At 36.8% G+C, this 18588-nt stretch overlaps 1 protein-coding gene across 1 annotated transcript in view; it reads right to left on the bottom strand.

Annotated features, from left to right (window-relative positions):
• PSME4 (proteasome activator subunit 4) overlaps positions 1-18588 on the bottom strand; it is a 118833-nt gene that overhangs the window by 82136 nt on the left and 18109 nt on the right. Inside the window, exons 2-6 of the mRNA XM_080929766.1 lie at positions 16422-16562; positions 15617-15733; positions 2336-2380; positions 707-856; positions 92-155 (exon numbers count right to left, since the gene is read on the bottom strand). Of these exons, the coding sequence (XP_080785892.1) occupies positions 92-155; positions 707-856; positions 2336-2380; positions 15617-15733; positions 16422-16562 (517 nt within the window). The remainder of the gene's footprint in view (positions 1-91; positions 156-706; positions 857-2335; positions 2381-15616; positions 15734-16421; positions 16563-18588) is intronic.

The following is an 18588-nucleotide window of genomic DNA, read 5'->3' as shown; positions in this document are numbered from 1 at the left end:
AAATTCTAAAAAAACAGGAGTTAGTTATTAAGCGATCTATACATTCATCTCCAAATTTAAAATTAAAGAGGGGGAAAAAACAGATACTTACCCCCTCCCATTGTGGGAGATTTTGCACTGAAACCCAGAGGCCAATTAATTCATCAAACCAAAGTCTGAAGAAGAAAGATGTTGTTATAAATAGCAAGTGCTTACAGAATTACTTGGTTCAAAGCCAAGTAGTCTTTGTGCTTCTAAATCTACTATTCTTACTGGTAACTATACAGCCTAGAAAAAATAATACTGAAAGTTTCAAACTTATTGGAACAAAGAAATACTTTTTTGTCTGAGTGTTCCCTTTCTTATTCATTTGTGCTATTAGATGTTATCTCATTTACTGAATTGTTACATGGTTACATTGTTACACTGTCCACTCTTAACAACTGTAACAACTTTCTCCCTTATATTGTTTGCCTTTCTCCTTTTCTGACATTTTCCCATTATAGTTGTTCTATTTCTTTTCTCTTCTGATATCTTAAAACCTTCACTTTATTGGACTTGTCATATAAGCATTGCTCTCTTTACAATAATCTGCTCAGCACTTTCAGCCTTCACACTTGAATCATAATAAAAAAGAATCAACGAGTGGCACATTTTAGCTTCTTGCTAGTTATTGGTATTGCTATATGTCTTACTGTATCTTAGAGCATCAAATATGCACACTTACTTAAAACCTTTATGATGCAGTTCTGGAGGAAGGGAGGTAGGAAGAAATATTTCAAAATAACTGATAGCCTTTTGCATTGTTACATCAAAAGGACACATTAAAGGTCGCCATTCTTCTAACATTTCTCCTGTTGCATCTGTTGGAAAATATCTAATAAAAAAAAAAGATTTCCATGTATCTGACTATTGAATTAAAAGTCCTATAATACTTATATATGATTGACAAAAGTGAAAAGGCCTAGATAATTAGCACCACTTGCCCAGTACACCTACAACCTGGGTTTGTTCCCCAACAACAAAAGATAATGAGCTTCATGAGAGAAGAAAATATATTTCATAAGATATCACACTAGAAATGTCAAGATTTCCATAATAATAGCATACTTTTACAAAGATACAATAAATAACCTCCCACACACACTTAGAAGAAAGTAAACTTTTTTTAAATCTACCAGACATTCAGAACATGCTTTCAGGTTGAGAAAACAGTAATTAAAGTTGCCTACAAAATTGAGCAACTGAAAAATTCTTAATTAAACTCAAGTAAGAGAATAAATAATATAATAATAAATAAGTAACATATTTATATTTTTGATCATATAATCATATAAAATTATAAAATAATAATAAATAATAAGTAAAAATAAGAAAGAAGCATCAGCTCAGGAATTTCCGGGATGAGTCCATGGGTCCTCATGGGACCACAGGTACTTCTTTATACCTGAAGGGAATAAGAAGACCTGTTCTAAGGCTATGATATTCTACAATTCTGTAAAAAAGCCAGGAGCATCCCTGTGACTTAACACACACACACACACACACACACACACACACACACAATGAAGGTAAATGATTTAAAGACACCACATGTAAAAACTGCTAAATGCATCTGGAAAGGTATAAAGCTAGGGGTTTGCATACCTATAATTCTAGCACTGCAAGGTGGAGGCAGGAGTTCAAAGTCAACATGGCAACTTGAGACCCTGTTTCAACCTCAATCAGTCAATATGAGGTAGAAAGTACTGTATCTGAAAATTCCGGTTGCTTCCCAAAGGAATCAACTTACAGGTTTGACCTATACAGAATATTATTAACTTATCATACTTTCAAAAACTTTTGTTAACTTAAAAGCACACTTTATTAATTTAAATGAAAAAAAATTACATAGCTAAAAATACTTCTATTAAGTTCACCATACATTTTCTGTCAGGTACTAATGTAGCAAATTGCAAATTAAAACAGAACTACCACCAGTGAATTATGTTCTACCTTCAAGAACCTTATATATCAAATTCTTCTTCCCAATATTTCTGAGTCAGTTCTTAGCAAAGTAAAACCAATTAAAACTCCATCCTCTGCCTTCTACACATGTACCCTGGTGTAGATGTCCCCTCCCACACATATACAGGCACCCACACATACAGACAATACTAATGAATTAACATTTTTTTAAGTAAATTTTTTACTGAAGTAAAAATTCACTACTGGGAATTTTTGCTGTTGTGCTCAGTGACTAACACTACAATATCAGAAACTATTTATACCTTTAATTTCCTCTTCAAAGTACACTAAATGATGGGGGAAGACCTACAGGTAAAATAAGAGGCTTTATAAATTGAGTGCTACTTACGGTCTGCAGCTTTTCACCAGTGTTTTGAGAACATTTTCTATAGAACTAGAGGAGAAAAAGCCATTTGATAAATTACATTGGGGTACTTAAAGAACATAGTTATTTCTGCAACCTGTACCTCAAAGATAAACACCCAGGTTCATATTATCTGTTTACATGTAATCACTAAGTCTTCTATGCTATATACAGAATTACAAGGATTATCTACCTAGACTTCTTAGTCTGCTTTTTTCCCCGAAACCTCATTTTGTTCTTTGTATGTGGATGATAAATAAGACAAAATAAAACACTATACTGTAAAAAAGATAAACCCCTTTCAATTTTTATAAAGTAGGTAACAATGCCATATTAAACATATGCAAAGTAAGGCCAATGGCTGAAAATTCTAAAGAATAATTTTTATTATAGTGCTTTTGAATCAAAATCTGAACTTGTGATATAATGAAATACGGTGCGCGTCTTTCTACCAGCAGTGGCAGAAGTCTTAATAATCAACTAATCAAGGTGGTTATCTTTAACTTATCGTTAACACTCCAAGGTACCTGACTGCTAGTAACAATTCCAAAACCAACAGCAGTTGGGTTTAAACAGCTACTCAAAAAGTTAGTTGAACAAAATAAGAACTCAGATGAACTTTAATAAAAAGGCTATGGATACTGGTTTATGTCGCGCGCCCCATGTCCCGCCGGCAGAAATAGGCGTGCAACAACAGGATTTGAGGGAAGCCGGCGCCATGTTTGGGTGCAGCACAAACGGCTCTCTACAGGTTTAAATACATGACCAAAATAGAATATTTAAGATATCAACAGAGTCAAAACTGGTCAGATGCAGCAAAACAAAGGGGTATCGTGAAGTGAAGCTTAAAATGAGTCTGTGACTACTTACTGTATGAAAATTCAAACAGAAACACAAAAATGTTCAAAATTCAAGGGCAGGACAGGGATATTAAGGTCTCATAAATTTTATCATTAAACCTTTTAAAATTCTTCAAGTCCAGAGATCTGTACAATTTCTCTAATAGCTTAAGAACTAAACTATAAGGAAATTCCAAGAAATAAACTCAGACAAACACATAATATATTATGTAATATCAACCTAGAAAGGAAACTGCAGCCTCATTACTAACTACCTTAGACATTATCTTTCATTTTCAAACTGGAGGGTGAGGGTCAACAAGTAACTCACGAGGTGATTTTCACACACACCAAAGTGGGGAGGGAAGACAACTAAGTTTACTGGGCATAAACTTTTCTCTACATTTGAAACTTCCTGAAGCCCATGGCTGTATTTATTAGTCAGGATATCTAATGTGCTTCTAATAAGGCTACTCAAATCTGCAGGGACAGTTAAATTATTTCTGTGTGCTTACAACATTCAATAAATACTTTTATCAGAGGAACAAATAGCACAGATCTTGGATCTTCTTTCAGTTTGAATTGAAGAGCCAGCTAATAACAAATTATAGAATCAACTTGTAGAAAGCCATCTGGTTAATTTAACTTCAGACTTTAAAGATGAATTCTGAAACATGAACTGTCTTTCTAAGGAAAAGAAAAGATACATAATCCCTTGACTTCCTAATGTCTGTGCTCACATTAACTTTCTATTTTTACTAGTTTGGTAGCAAAATTTGATTTCAGATTTAAATGTTGCAGAGATCCTGCTATTTCTCCTAAGTAATGGCACTACACCAAGAAAGAACCCATTCTAACATTAGAAACTGTTCCAAAAAGTAAGTCATTAAAGACTGCACAGCTAAGTGTTGTCTTTATTCTGGAAGTAAGCACAGGGAGTTAATGATATTCCTGCAACTTGTTAACAACTCAAGGGTTTTAGAGTGTGATTTCATTCACATAAAAGTCAATTCTAATGGATCTTCCACATAAGGCCTGCACCATGAATTATGTTCTTTATTCAGAAAAGGGTACAATCTCTCTAACCTGTGATATCTCTTTAGTGACCTTTTGTGATTCTTGTAATCTCTCAAGATGAAGGGAACAATGCTTCTGTTTAAAAATAAAATAAAAGGTTAAGACTAGATGCTATTAATTTTTAGAGGGAGTGAATAGTCACTACTTAAGTTCCAACTGTTGGAAATTTATAGTACTAAACTGGTAACTCAGACTGCTAATGTTTTAAAAGTGATCTATCTGCAAAGTAACTAAGCTTTAGATGAAGTTTCTCACATCCCATTTTCTCTCAGAAATGGTAGTTCATTTACAAAAGAAGGAGTACACAGTGCTTCAGTTTGAACCAGAGTCAGACAAATCTGAATTTGAAACCCAAGTACACTGTTCCTAGGAGCATAATATTACAAATAATGTCCACCCTCTCATAAAGCTATTTTAAAATTAACTGAGCTAATATATTGAAAGCTGTTGGGTAGCTCAGAATTATTTATTAGGCATCACAGCAAATATTAACAACTCTTAATTCATACTTAATTCAGGATATAACACTCAGATGAAAAATTTCTTTTCATCACCTTACTATTCTGTTCAAAAAGTGAATTCTTAAGCTCTTGTTCCAGTTTGAGCCTCATGTGAATTTTTCTCTACACTTCAATTTTCTCATGATGGCACAAATGTTCTCTGATTTTCCCAAGACAGGACAAGAAGAGTCAACCATTTCTGCTCCCAGTTACTAAAATGTGAACTTCAAAGTCACGAGGTTGTAACAGGCCTGACTCTCCTAGTTCTTTTTAAAGATAAGATTAGCTTTTCTCTCATTTTTAAATAAAATTTAAAGAATCATTTATCTTATGTGTATGAGTTTTTTATCTGCATGTACATCACTGCATGCCTGGTGACCATGGAAGTCAAAGGCTGAAGTTACAAATAGATGGTTTAGAGTCACCATGTAGGCCCTAGGAATCAAATCCATGTCCTTTGGAAGAAGACACTTAACCACTGAGTCATGCCCAAGATTTACTTATAAATCCCCAAAACACATGACATATTCAAGATAAAAATAAGCCCAGAAGTATTCATAGAGTCAACTATCTGCCAGACTAATTCTATTTGATTTTTTTATATATGAATTGGGAAACAATAATAATAATATATTACTTCTTTCCCTGCCTTAAACTCCTAAATAGTATTCTTTTTACCCCTAAAGAGGTACCAATTTCTTCATGTAGAAATCATTTTTATCTCTTGCTAAGTCTAAACAAACTCATCAAATTTTCCATCACCCATTTTGCAAAATCTAAAACTGTTCTGTTAAAAGTTATTTTTATAGCCATTAAGATTATTTTATCAATTATAAATAAAGGACAGCATCATTATCATGGAGGCAACGTTAGTACTAATTCTTCATTAAAATTAAAGCATTTTTCTAAAATAAATATTATTCTAATCATCCTTCCTCTCATGTAAATTTAGCATGATTACTTCAAAACTTGAACAAATTTAATTATTCTAACTCCGTGTGTGTGGGGCAGGGGAGGGGATACTAATGGAGGCCTGAAGAGGGCAGCAGACACCCTAGAGCTGGATTTGCAGGCTTGTCAGTTGCCTGACACAGGTGCTAAAAGCCTAACTTGTATCCTCTGAACAAACATGTTCTTTTACCTGCTGGGCCATCTCTCCAGCTTATGAACTGTTGTTCCTCACAATGTTACTCAAATGCTATTTTAGAAATCACTGCAAATTGGTGTTTACAGATAAAACAACTGGTGAAAATGACTTAGTGACAGGTCATTGGGGAAATTATTTTCTTCATTGTATTTATTATCTTAAATTTTGGGTCCAGATCATTAATGAGTAACAAAAAACCCCAGAGTGCCAAATATGTTATTTCTATGTAGTAAAGGGGTAAAGGTAAGAATAAAAGTATTATGTGATCTTAAATTGCCCTTTGTAAACCTGTGACACATGCAATTCCAGCCCCAGGGAAGCAGTTTTGAGGCTTAGGTGAACTATTTGAGGCCAGACTGGGCTATATATAACAGGATCTGTAGGGGAGATGTTGATTTACTAATTGGTTCTTGTGGGGAGCCGAATGCGGATGCCCTTACAAGATGGTGCTGGCTCCCTCAAGGTTTGAGGTAAACAACTCCATATATAGTAATGCTCTTGTCAGCTAAGGCGCTGCATCCTGCTCATGGGCAGTACATAACCTATCTCCGGCCAATCCCGAGGCCTCTGGTGTCAGCAGATGGTGACAACCAATCATGGCAAGCCCGTATGCGCTTCTCCCTATATAAGCGGACAGCTAGGGTAGTTTGGGGCCACTCGCTTCCTGCTCTCCCCTTCAACCAAGAGGCTCCTACAATAAAGCGTGATCTGAGAAGAATCCTCTGGTGGTGGTCGTCTTTCCTCGCTGGTCGAGGAGCGTGCCACAGGTTCTTGATTGTGTCAATAAAGGAGGCAGAAGCCAATTACTGGGCAAAGAAAAAAAGGTGGGACATCTGGGTTCCAGGAGGAAGAGAAGGGGAACAAAGAAAAAGGATTCAGACCAGGCTTTGGAGCAAGGAGGAAGCTACAGACATAGGGTTTTGGGGCCACTAGAGTTTGTTGTCTCTGCTGTGAGTGGGGGCCAAGGAGGATGAAGGGAGCTAGTTGATAAGATTAAGGAAGGAAATTCTTCAACTAGCCATTGAGTTAGCTTGCTAGTTTTAAAATATTAAAACTGTCTAGTGTTTCCATCCGCTGGGCAGTTGTTGACAGCTTAGCGAAGCGAGACGACAATGCAGCTTCTGAGAAAAACGGCCAGTTGGCCCTTGCTGGAGTTGAGTGAGACTAGTGGCGATTGATCTCGGAGCCTAGGAAAAGCTCCTGGAAAGACGGAAGCATGATTTTTGTTTTTGTTTCTGTTTGTTTTTAAATGTTTGCAATAAGACCTGTTTCAAAAAACAAAACAAAACAAAACAAAACAAAAAACCCAAATGACCGTTTGTTGAATCAATAGAGAAGGCCAGGCTACGATAGATCTCAATGGTACAACACTTGCCTAGCAAGTCAAGGCCCTGGACTCAATTGGTAACAAACACAAATGGGAAAGGGATAGAAATATACAGGTAATCAAAAACTAAGTAACACGCTAGGTGTGGTGGCAGGACTGTTGGGAGCTAGAGGCGCCTAGGCTACACAGCAAGCCCTAGTCCCTCCCCATCAAAAAGAAAGATTGAGGCATCCACATTCTGGTCTTTCTTCCTTTTGTGCTTCATAAGTTCTGTGGATGTTTCTTGGGTATTCCAAGCTTTTGGGGCTAGTATCCGCTTATAAGTGAATACATACCATGAGTGTTCTTTTATGACTGGGATACATCACTCAGGTTAATAATGTCAAGTTCCATCCATTTGCCTAGGAATTTCAGGAACTCGTATTTAATAGCTGAGTAGTAGTTCAATGTGTAAATGTACCACAATTTCTGTATCCATTCCTCTGTTGAAGGACATCTGGGGTCTTTCTAGCTTCTGGCTATTATAAATAAGGTTGCTGTGAACATGGTTCAGCATGTGTCTTTGTTACATGTTGGAGCTACTTTTGCGTATATGCCCAGGAGTGGTATAGCTGGGTCCTTAGGTAGTACAATGTCCAATTTTCTGAGAAACTTCCAGACTGATTTCCAGAGTGGTTGTACCAGCTTAACACCCCACCAACAGTGGAGAAGTGTTCCTCTTTCTCCACATCTTCGCCAGCATCTCCTGTCACCTGAGCTTTTGTTCTAGGCATTCTGACTAGTGTGAGGTGAAATATCAGGGTTGTTTTGATTTTCATTTCCCTGATGACTAGGGATGTCGAGCATTTCTTCAAGTGTTTCTTAGCCATTGGATATTCCTCAGTTGAAAAATCTTTGTTTAGCTCTGTACCCCATTTTTAAATAGGATTATTTGATTCTCTAGAGTCTAACTCCTTGAGTTCTTTGTATATATTTGATACTAGATCTCTATCAGACTTAAGATTGGTAAAGATCCTTGTCCAATCTGTTGGTTGCCGTTTTGTCCTTTTGTCAGTGTCCTTGGCCTTACAGAAGCTCTGCAGTTTTATGAGTCCCATTTCTTGATTCTTGATCTTAGAGCACAAGCCTGTTCTGTTCAGAAAAATTTCCCCTGTGCCGATGTGTTCTAAGCTCTTCCCCACTTACTATTTTAATAGTTTCAGTATACCTGGTTTTATGTGCAGATCTTTGATCCACTTGGACTTGAGCTTTGTACAAGGAGTTAAGAAAGGATCAAATTGCATTCTTCTGCATGCTGACTGCCAGCTGAACCAGCACCACTTGTTGAAGAGGCTGTCATTTTACCATTGAAAGTTTTTAGCTCCTTTGTCAAAGATCAAGAGAACATAGGTGTCTGGGTTTATTTCTGGGTCTTGGATTCTATTCCATTGGTCTACCTGCCTGTCTCTCTACCTATAATAGGCAGTTTTTAATCACAATTGATCTGTAATACAGCTTGAGGTCAGGGATGGTGATTCCCCTGGATGTTTTTTTATTGTTGAGAATGATTTTTGCTATCCTGGGTTTTTTATTATTTAAAATGAAGTTGCAATTTTCTCTTTCTAACTAATGAAGAAATGGTTAGAATTTTGATGGGGATTGTACTGAATTTATAGATTGCCTTAGGCATGATGGCCATTTTTACAATGTTGACCTTTCCAATCCATGAGCATGGCAGATCTTTCCATCTTCTGAGGTCTTCTTCCATTTCCTTCTTCAGAGACTTGAAGTTCTGGTTGTACAGATTCTTCACTTGCTTGGTTAGGGTCACACCAAGGTACTGTATATTATTTGTGACTATTGTGAAGGGTGTAGATTCTCTAATTTCTTTCTCAGCCTGTTTGTCCTTTGAGTAGAGGAAGGCTAATGATTTATTTGAGTTAATTTTATATCCAGCCACTTTGCTGAAGTTGTTTATCAGCTGCAAAAGTTCCCTGATGAAATGTTATGGGTCACTTAAATATGCTATCATATCATCTACAGATAGTGACATTTTGACTTCTTCCTTCCCAGTTTGTATCCCTTTGACCTCTTTTTGTTGTCTTAACTGCTCTGGCTAGTACTTCAAGTACTATATTGAATAGGCAAAGAGAGAGTGGGCAGCCTTCTCTAGACCCTGCTTTTAGTGGGATTGCTTCAAGTTTCTCACAATTTAGTTTGATGTTGGCTACTGGTTTGCTGTATACTGCTTTTACTATCTTTAAATATGGGCTTTGAATTGCTGTCCTTTCCTAGACTTTTAACTTGAATGGGTGTTGAATTTTGTCAAATGCTTTCTCAGAATTTAGAGAGATAATCATTTGATTTTTTTGTTGAGTTTGTTTATATAGTGGATGACACTGATGGATTTTTGTATACTGAACCATCTTTGCATCCCTGGGATGAAGCCTACTTGATCATGGTGAATGATCATTTTGATGTGTTCTTGGATTCGGTTTGTAAGATTTTATTGAGTATTTTTGCATCAGTGTTCATGAGGGTAATTGGTCTAAAGTTCTCTTTCTTTGTAGAGTTTTATTTTATTTTATTTTTTGTGATTTAGGAATGAGGGTAAAATTGGCTTTGAAGAATGAGTTGGGTAGTATTCCCCCTTTTTCTATTTTTTGAAATAGTTTGGAGAGTATTGGTATTAGGTCTTCTATGAATATCTGATAGAATTCTGGGCTTTCTTTGGTTGGGAGGTTTTTGATGACTGTTTCTATTTCTTTAGGGGTTATGGAGTTGGTTAGACGGTTTATCTGATTTTGATTTAACTCTGGTACCTGGTATCTGTTTAGAAAGTTGTCCATTTCCTCTAGATTTTCTAGTTTTATTGAGTATAGGCTTTTGTAGTAGGATCTAATGATTTCCTGAATTTCCTAAGTTTCTGTTGTTATATCTCCCCTTTTATTTCTGATTTTGTCAATTTGGATACTCTGTGAGTTCTCTCATTAGTCTGGCTAAGGGTTTATCAATCTTGTTGATTTTTCTCAAAAAAAACAAAACAAACAAACAAACAAAAAAACCCAGCTCTTGATTTTGATGATTCTTTGTATAGTTCTTTTTGTTTCTATTTGGTTGATTTCAGCTCTGAGTTTGATTATTTCCTGCCGTTTACTCCTCTTGGGTGTAGCTGCTGCTTTTTGTTCTAGAGCTTTCAGGTGTGCTGTCATGCTGCTAGTGTATGCTCTCTCCAGTTTTTTTTTGGAAGCGCTCAGTGCTATGAGTTTTTCTGTTAGCACTGAATTTCACTGTATCAACTAAGTTTGGGTATGTTGTGTCTTCATTTTCATTAAATTCTAAAAAGTTTTTGATTTCTTTCTTTATTTCTTCCTTGATTAAGCTATCATTGAGTAGAGCACTGGTTAGCTTCCATGTATATGTGGGGCTTTTGTTGTCTTTGTTATTATTGAAGACCAGCCTTAGTTCATGGTGATCTGATAGAATTCATGGGATTATGCATTATATCAGATCACCATAGTTAGATTTTCTAAGAACACCAATTTCAGTTAGAAAAATTTTAGAAGAGAAAAACCTAGTACAAATAGAAATATGTAAAACAAAACAAAACACCTTATAAACGTCCACAAAAATAACTCAAATTACTTTATTGGGGAAAATGGAAGGTTTCATTAAGTGAAAAGAACACCTGACACAGGGAAAGCCTCATGCACTAGAAAGACCTGTTCTTACAGAATTAAAAAAAAAAAAAAAAAAAGAGGAAATAAGGCTTGACTAATCAAAGCAAAAGACTTCTGGAGTGGTGGCATATGCCTTCAATTTTGGTTCGAAACAGAGGCAGGTAAAATACTGTGAGTTTGAGGCACATATGGAAAATAGAATGGGCTGGAAGGTAGGTATAGTTGGGTATATGTGTGTTTAAGTGTTGGCAGGGCAAATTATTTCACATATGCTAAGCATGTGCTCTACCAGAATAAACCCCAATCTCAAAGGGTATTTTAAATGAATTTTAAAAAAGATTTATTTTTATTAGCTTTAAATTATGTGCATATGTGGGTATGGAGATGGGCACATACATTTAAGGGCGAGTGCCTATAGAGGGCAGACACATCTAATCTTCCTGGAGATGGAGTTACAGTAAGTAGGTCACTGTGAGTAGCCCAAGAGGATGCTGGGAACTGGTGAACCAAACTTAGGTTCTCTGCAAAGAGCATGATGCTAAGGCATCCCTCTAGTACACCATGGGGCACTTTTAAAGGGTGACTGAGGAGAATGTAAACAACCTTTAGTGGCCAAAACCTAGGTACATAAAATATCCTATAATTTGTGAACTATCCCAAAACAGCAGCAGCAACAACAACAACAACAAAAGTATGAAGCTAGGTACGGTGGCACACTTCTATAATTCCCGCACTGAGAAATATATTTAAAGCAACTGGTTTCTTCTTGAATCTGAATATCCAGTGGAACATCTGAAAGTCTTAAAACAATGTGTTGTTGTTTGTAAAGACAGGTTTTTGTTTTGTATCCCTGGATAGCTTTCTACTTACTATGTAACCCAAGCTGGTCTCAAACTCAAAGCAAACCTTTTGCTAAAGCCTCTTGATGTTGGAGTTAGATGCATGAACAATCTTGCTCAGATCAATAGTTTTACAACCAAAGCATTAAACTGGCAGTTAGTAAAGACACAGAACCATGCCAGGCTGAGGATGCAGCAGGCACAAGGCCTAGGTTCAGCCTTCAGCAATTCTCAGACACCTGGGCACACAATTTCATGTTGCTGCCATTCTTCTACAACATGGCATGAAACACAGCAACACAGACCAGCACTAGAGAAATGGGGGCAAATTATCTAGAGCTCAAGGCTAGTCTTGGTTCTGGAGTGAATCTGAAACCTTATCTTGAAAAGACAACACTAGACAAGGATAACTTTTCTTTTTTGCTGTTGTTGAGGCAGGCTTTATAGGTAGCCTTAGCTGCCTAGAACTCATGTAAACCAGACTGGCCTTCATTTAACAGAGAGTTGCTATGTATTATATACCTACCACACATAGCTATGTATTATTCTTTGAGCACTGAATTCTAGATCTCACTTTTACAGATACTCTTCCCAAAAGCCCACTGTACACATTCCCTGTGGCTTCACATCGTTTCTTCTCAGCAGTCCCTCTCTTGCCTCCATGTGATACATCTGTCGTGCTATTGTTTATCCTAAGCCCCAGTACATATTTCAATGCCAAGTTTCCTTTTCTTGTGTCTTTATTTCTTTATTTTTATTCTATTTTTGTTTCTTGAGAGAGATTCTCACTATATAGTTCAACTTTCGTGAAACTAACTCATTATGTTGACCAGGCTAGCCACTAATGCACAGAGATCCACCAGCCTCAGCCTCTTGAGTACTGTGATTAAGAGTGCACCATTATGCTTGGTTTTATATATTTATTTGATGAGTGTTTGGTCTGCAGTACATGTGTGCACAGTACCCAAAGAGGCCAGCAGAGGGTGTCAGATCCCCAGAGCCAGTTCCAAGACATTGCAGCTGCCATGTGGAAGCACATTCAGGTCTTTGGAGCAGCCAGTGATCAATCTTAAGTACTGTGCCATCTTCCCTGCCTTTATATTTTTTTGCATAAAATATTTGATCTTTTCTTTTTACAATCTGAAGAAACTTATTTTAAGTAGGTCTGATTTTGTTTTGTTGGGTTTTTGACACAGGATTTCTCTGTGTAGCCTTGGCTGTCCTGATCTCACTTTTGTAGTCCAGACTGGCCTTGAATTTACAGAGACCTGCCAGACTCTGTGTCTAGAATACTGGGATTAAAGGTGTGTACCCCCATGCCTCGCTTAAGGTAATTTTGTTGTAATAACATCTGCCTGTTTGAAACTATTTTATAGTAATTCTGTTTTCTGTGTCGTCCGTTCAGTCATTCAGACATATATATGGCCGCGGACCAAGCACCTTTACCTGCTGACCAGGTGGTCTGCCCGGAAGTACTGTTTGTATTTATTTTTGTCATTGACTATAGAGAATGAATATGGTGTTTAGTGCTAGAGACTGAGCCAGGGGCCTTGCAAGTGCTAAGCACACATTCAACAAGAAATTACACTCTCATCCTTTTTTTGGTTTGGATAGCTCCTTAGCTATCCAGGTACTGTGTTGGTACCCATACCGCTTGTTTTTATGTGTCAGTTAGTTTTGTTTTACAAGATTTTTTTTTAATGTGCATTGGTGTTTTACCTGCATATATGTCTGTGTGAGGGTGTCAAATTCCCTGGAGCTGGAGCTATAGACATTTGTTAACTGCTAAGTGGGTGCTTGGAATTGAACCCAGGTCCTCTAGAAGAACAGACAGTGCTCTTAACCACTGAGCCAAATTTCCAGCCCTTAGCAAGAATTCTTAAAAAGTCTATTTTACACAGCACCACTCACTTTCATGCATTTCATTTAGTTTGTCTAAGGCTGGAATTTTCTTTACTGTAAGAAACCTCAAGGAAAAAATGCTTCATTACTACACATGCCACTTGCCCAAAATCCAACTAAGGCCTAAGTTCACAGCTGCCTGTAATCACTTCTCACTCTTCCATTTACATAATTTTATTCTTCACCACTAAATTCACAATCTAAAAAGCTTAAACAAATCTGCTATTTGCAGGCACACGCAAGAAGTTCAGACTGTTGACCTAGGCCTTGGACTTAGGCAGTATCAACATGTCTAAGACAGTGAAAGGAAACATACCAATGTTTAAATTTTAACTTATGAAAGAGAAAAGTTAATGCCAACACATAAAAAACAATGTTCTTCAGGAAACCAGTAAAAAAGTACAATACTCTGAGTTGTAACTGAAAACAGTTAATAAAACTTAAAGAATTAGTGAGTTGTTTATGCCAACAATCCCGGTACTTGGAAGCAGAGGCACCATAATTACAATACTAAGGCTAGTCTGGGCTATCAAGAATCTGAAATTTAGCTACCTAATAAAAGCTTGCCTTTAAGCATTAACTTTTCAGCCAGGTTGTGCTGTACACCTCTGATCCCAGCAGACAGGCAGAGGCAGGCAGATCTCTGAGTTGAAGACCAGCCCAGTCTACAGAAGTAGTTCCAGGATAGCCAAGGCTACAAAAAGGAACCCTATCTTAAAAAACAACAACAAAAATTTAATTTATAAAAGGTAAACTTTAATTACATATTTTAAAACATCTTAAGCCAAATTTGCAAAGAGCAAGGATACTAAAAGGTTGGAGGAAAAATGATCACAGTAGACAAAACCCTGTCCATGAAGATGATACTTAACAATCAAGTCTGCAACGACTGCCTAACAACACAGGGACAAATGATCACGTTATACTTTGCACATTCAAAATAAATATATAAGTTTTAAAAAAGTAGGTCTTCAATAATCATGATGTACATGGGAGGAGCTAATAATCAGCAAGACAGCTGTAGTTTTAAAAGTTACTAGGAAATGACTAAAAACCAAGGACTGGTATTTGAATAGTTTATATCTTAAATGTAGTTAATTAGTAATGCTGAAACTTTGTCCAGGCATGTGAAAACCCAGAAGAGGACCATTCACAAATGTTGTTTGTTCTGTAGTGGGGGTGGAAGGACCCACCATTTCTCTAATTGTGTATAGTGAGTGCCCTGTGAAAGATGTAAGGCTCCTTACTTAACACATTTACTTTACTTAATGAATTAAAATACATAAAATGGCAAATTGGAGTGTGGGGATTGGTTTGTGGAAAGATGGCTCAGTGGTTAAGAGCACTTGCACCTCTTACAGATGAGCCAGGTTCAATTCCTAGAGCCCACATGGTGGCTTACAATCACCTGCATCTCTAATTCCAAGACTCAATGTCCTTTTCTGGCCTCCTAAGTCTGCTAAACACATGTAGTGCAAATGAACTTACACAATCACATACAAACATGCACACATGAAAATAAGTAACTTTTTAAGAAGGAAAAAAGAAGATTGGCAGATAACCACTGCATCTAATAACAAAAGAATCATCGGAGGATGGTGAGAGTGACTATCAGAGATGTGTCAGTAAAAATGCTTTTGAGAAAAAAAATACAGATTCAAATAGCTTCAAAAGGGCAAAGTCAAGTTACATAGAAATAAGCACATTAAACTATGAATTTGTACTGGGCACCGCAGTGCACACCTTTAATGGTAGGGAGGCAAAGGTAGTGAGTTTAAGAGCAACCTGGTCTATACACATAGTGGGTTCCAGAATAGCCAGGGTTGTGCAAAGATAACATGTCTCAGAAAAAAAATAAAAAATAAAAAACAAAACAAGAAAAAAACATTTCCTTATTTTAGCCCATTTTTCCCCATTGCATTCAATCCCCTAAAAGCACAGGTGACCAGACCTCAAAGAAGTACTTTAATACTTACTTAGGAAATGAGTTTAATCTCAGGTGCTCTGTCTTGGAATATAAAATTCTTTCTACTATGTCATAAAGTGGTCTCCAAGGTAACTCTAAATCATCTCTTGAAAGAAGTTCCTTTTTCCTAATTAAAAAAAGAAAAGAAATACATGCAATCATGTATACAGGCACATGATTATTGAGTATACTATACAAAGAGGACAGGTAATCGGGGTCTGTTTTGCCTGTCTCTGCCCAAAGCCACTCACTGGTAGAATGAGGAAGAACTTGGTGCTCCTCAACATCAAGCAGTGCCTATTAAAGAGAGCATTTAAACTTGTGCCACCATTACTGTAGAGGAATCTCATACTTTGACACTGTTTTTGAAGATTTATTTTCTGTGTGAGTGTTTTGCCTGTGTGTGTGCAAAATATGCACAACTAGTACTCTCAAAGATAGAAGAAAGCAAGAAATATTCTAGAAATGGAATTACGGGTAATTGTGAGTTGGCATGTAGATTCTGGGTCCTTTGCTAGAGCAGTGAATACGTTTATCTCTCTGTCTCTGAAGTTTCCTGTTTTGGTACACCACATGCACCTTTGCTGGGTACAAGAATAGTTTATATCCCACGGGGCAAACAATTAGCATATATTAAAAACCTAACCACCTATAGTTGAGCGTGTACAACTAAAAGCTTCACAGAGAAAATAAAAGTTTTAAATCAAAACATACACTTAAACTTTGAAAAACTGTTCTCTTTTCTCAAAACTGATTCTCATTCATTAAAGCTTAAAACACAAAATCTTTCCAGGAATAACAGAAAATAGACTTACTTTAATAAGGTGATCAAGAGACGGGCAAATCCCTGCATCATGCTGATTTCTAGTTTTGGAATTGATACCAGCTCATACAATAACTTAATAAAAAGAACATGATCTTCTTTGCTAAATTTTCTCCCATAAAGTCGGATATAACTGCAAAAAGAAACCAATGTTGTTAAAAATTAATCTAGTCACTCATGTTCCTTCCTTACTACGATGTCATACTAAGCTGATGTTCCATGGTATAATAAATGGAAAAAGACATTTTACACACACACACACACACACACACACACACACACACACGATAAAATCCATTGCTTAACCTATTAAAAAAGGAAATCAAATAAGTGTAAAAATTTATAAAGGAACTCCTGTAACATATTATAACAGGGGCAACCAGCTGGGCATGGTAGTGAATGTTGACAATACCAGCACTGGGAAGTGATAAAGGAGGATCAAGAATTCAAGGCCAGTTTGGATTACATGAGAGCCTTCAAAAAGAACTCCGGTCTGTGAAATGTTAAGAAAGTAAATTTATAATGCACATCTTTAAAAAGAAAGAAAAAAGAAAAGAAAAAGAAGCCAAGCATGAATGTGATGGACCTTAATTTTAAATACTACTAAGTATTTTATATTTATACAAAATAATTATTCTGTACTTTAATCAACATATTATCAAGTATTTAATAATAAAGCCAAATTAGAACACTGTTGTCTCATCAAACCACATCCCCAGCATTGGAAGTAACCGCATCCCTGATGCATTCTACCACTAAGCTGTACCTCCAATACCTACCGTTTGTGTTGCCCCCATAATCCCAGCAGTAAAAGGACAGGTAATATCAAGAGTTCATAGCCAGTATGATTTGCACAGTGAGTTCCAGAGCAGTCAAGGCTGCATAGTGACACTCACTCTCCAAAAAACTAAATAAAAATAAGCGGACAGAGTTTATCTCAAAAGTATACATAGTCAATTTTTGACTTAGAAAAAGCTTTGGCAATAACCAAGCTTGAGAGTAATAAAGAATGTTCTTGTCTCTTGCTCTCTCTTTAGGCAGGGTCTCACCTAAAAGCCCCTTGATCAAGAACAGATACTCCCTGAAATGCTGGTAGCTGCTGTTCCTGTTCCTGTTCATGTAAGATAACTAAGGAACCAAACTGCCTTCATCTTAGGCTTCAAAGCCATCTTACAGCAAAAACAATTGAGGTTCATTCCTACTTCTGATCAAGTCTCTGTTTCTCAAGGATTGGGCTATACCCCAGCTGAAACCTTAACTACAAATGGTTCTGGTACTATCTATTCCAGAAATGGCAATCGTGTCATTGTTTTAAAAAAATTTGTTTATAACCATCTGGCAACCTTAGTCTTGTTTCTAAGGGATTGTTATGCTACCTTATTATGACCACCTTACAACTATGAGTTTGTTTCAAGTGCTTGTTTTGCTTATATTCTATTCCTGTAACTCTACCTATCCCTCCATATCCCACCCCACCAATTCCCCCATTTGGAAACCCACTCACATCCAATGTTTACCTCCCAAACCCCACCTTGGGGTTGGAAGGCAGCCCATGTACACAAATAATAAACCTATTTTAATTAATTGATTGCTTTAATTAATTTGGCCATAATGATTTGGATCGGTGGTCTTCTTTCTCCTCCTAGCTCTGGGATTAACAAACCACATTTCCATTTCCCAAACAAGTTTGGTTGACCCAACGTACATGTAAACAAGCAGAAAGAACAACAGGATATGTGCTTGTCCCAACAGGATGAAGGCAGAAGACACAAAGCTTTGAGGGTTTGCCTTTATAAGCTCCTGGCCAGCATGGCTCATGACCATTGAAACTGGATTCTCTTATCGAGAACTCCAGCCCTGCCACACAGTGGCATACTTCAGTTGTTCTCCATGACTTCTTCATATTTTTAAAGCCAATAGTAACCTGGGTGACTCTTAAATTACAAAGTTTGGTTGCCGGTACAAGGTATATTCTTATAAATGAACACATAAAGGTGCAATTTTAGTACATTATTAATCAGGCATTGTTTTTAAATTCTCTTTCATAAGCCTTTTCAGGACAAGAATTATCATACATACAAAAATCCACCTTAGTCCAAAATTATCCTGTAGACATGTTGTTGTCTCTTTCATTGGTTTATACCAGGTTATAGTGAGAA

This window comes from Micromys minutus, assembly GCF_963924665.1.
Source record: "Micromys minutus genome assembly, chromosome: 1".
NCBI classification, from domain to species: Eukaryota; Metazoa; Chordata; class Mammalia; order Rodentia; family Muridae; genus Micromys; species Micromys minutus.
Note: the sequence above shows the minus strand (reverse complement) of the source record. Positions and strands in the feature narration are given on the sequence as shown.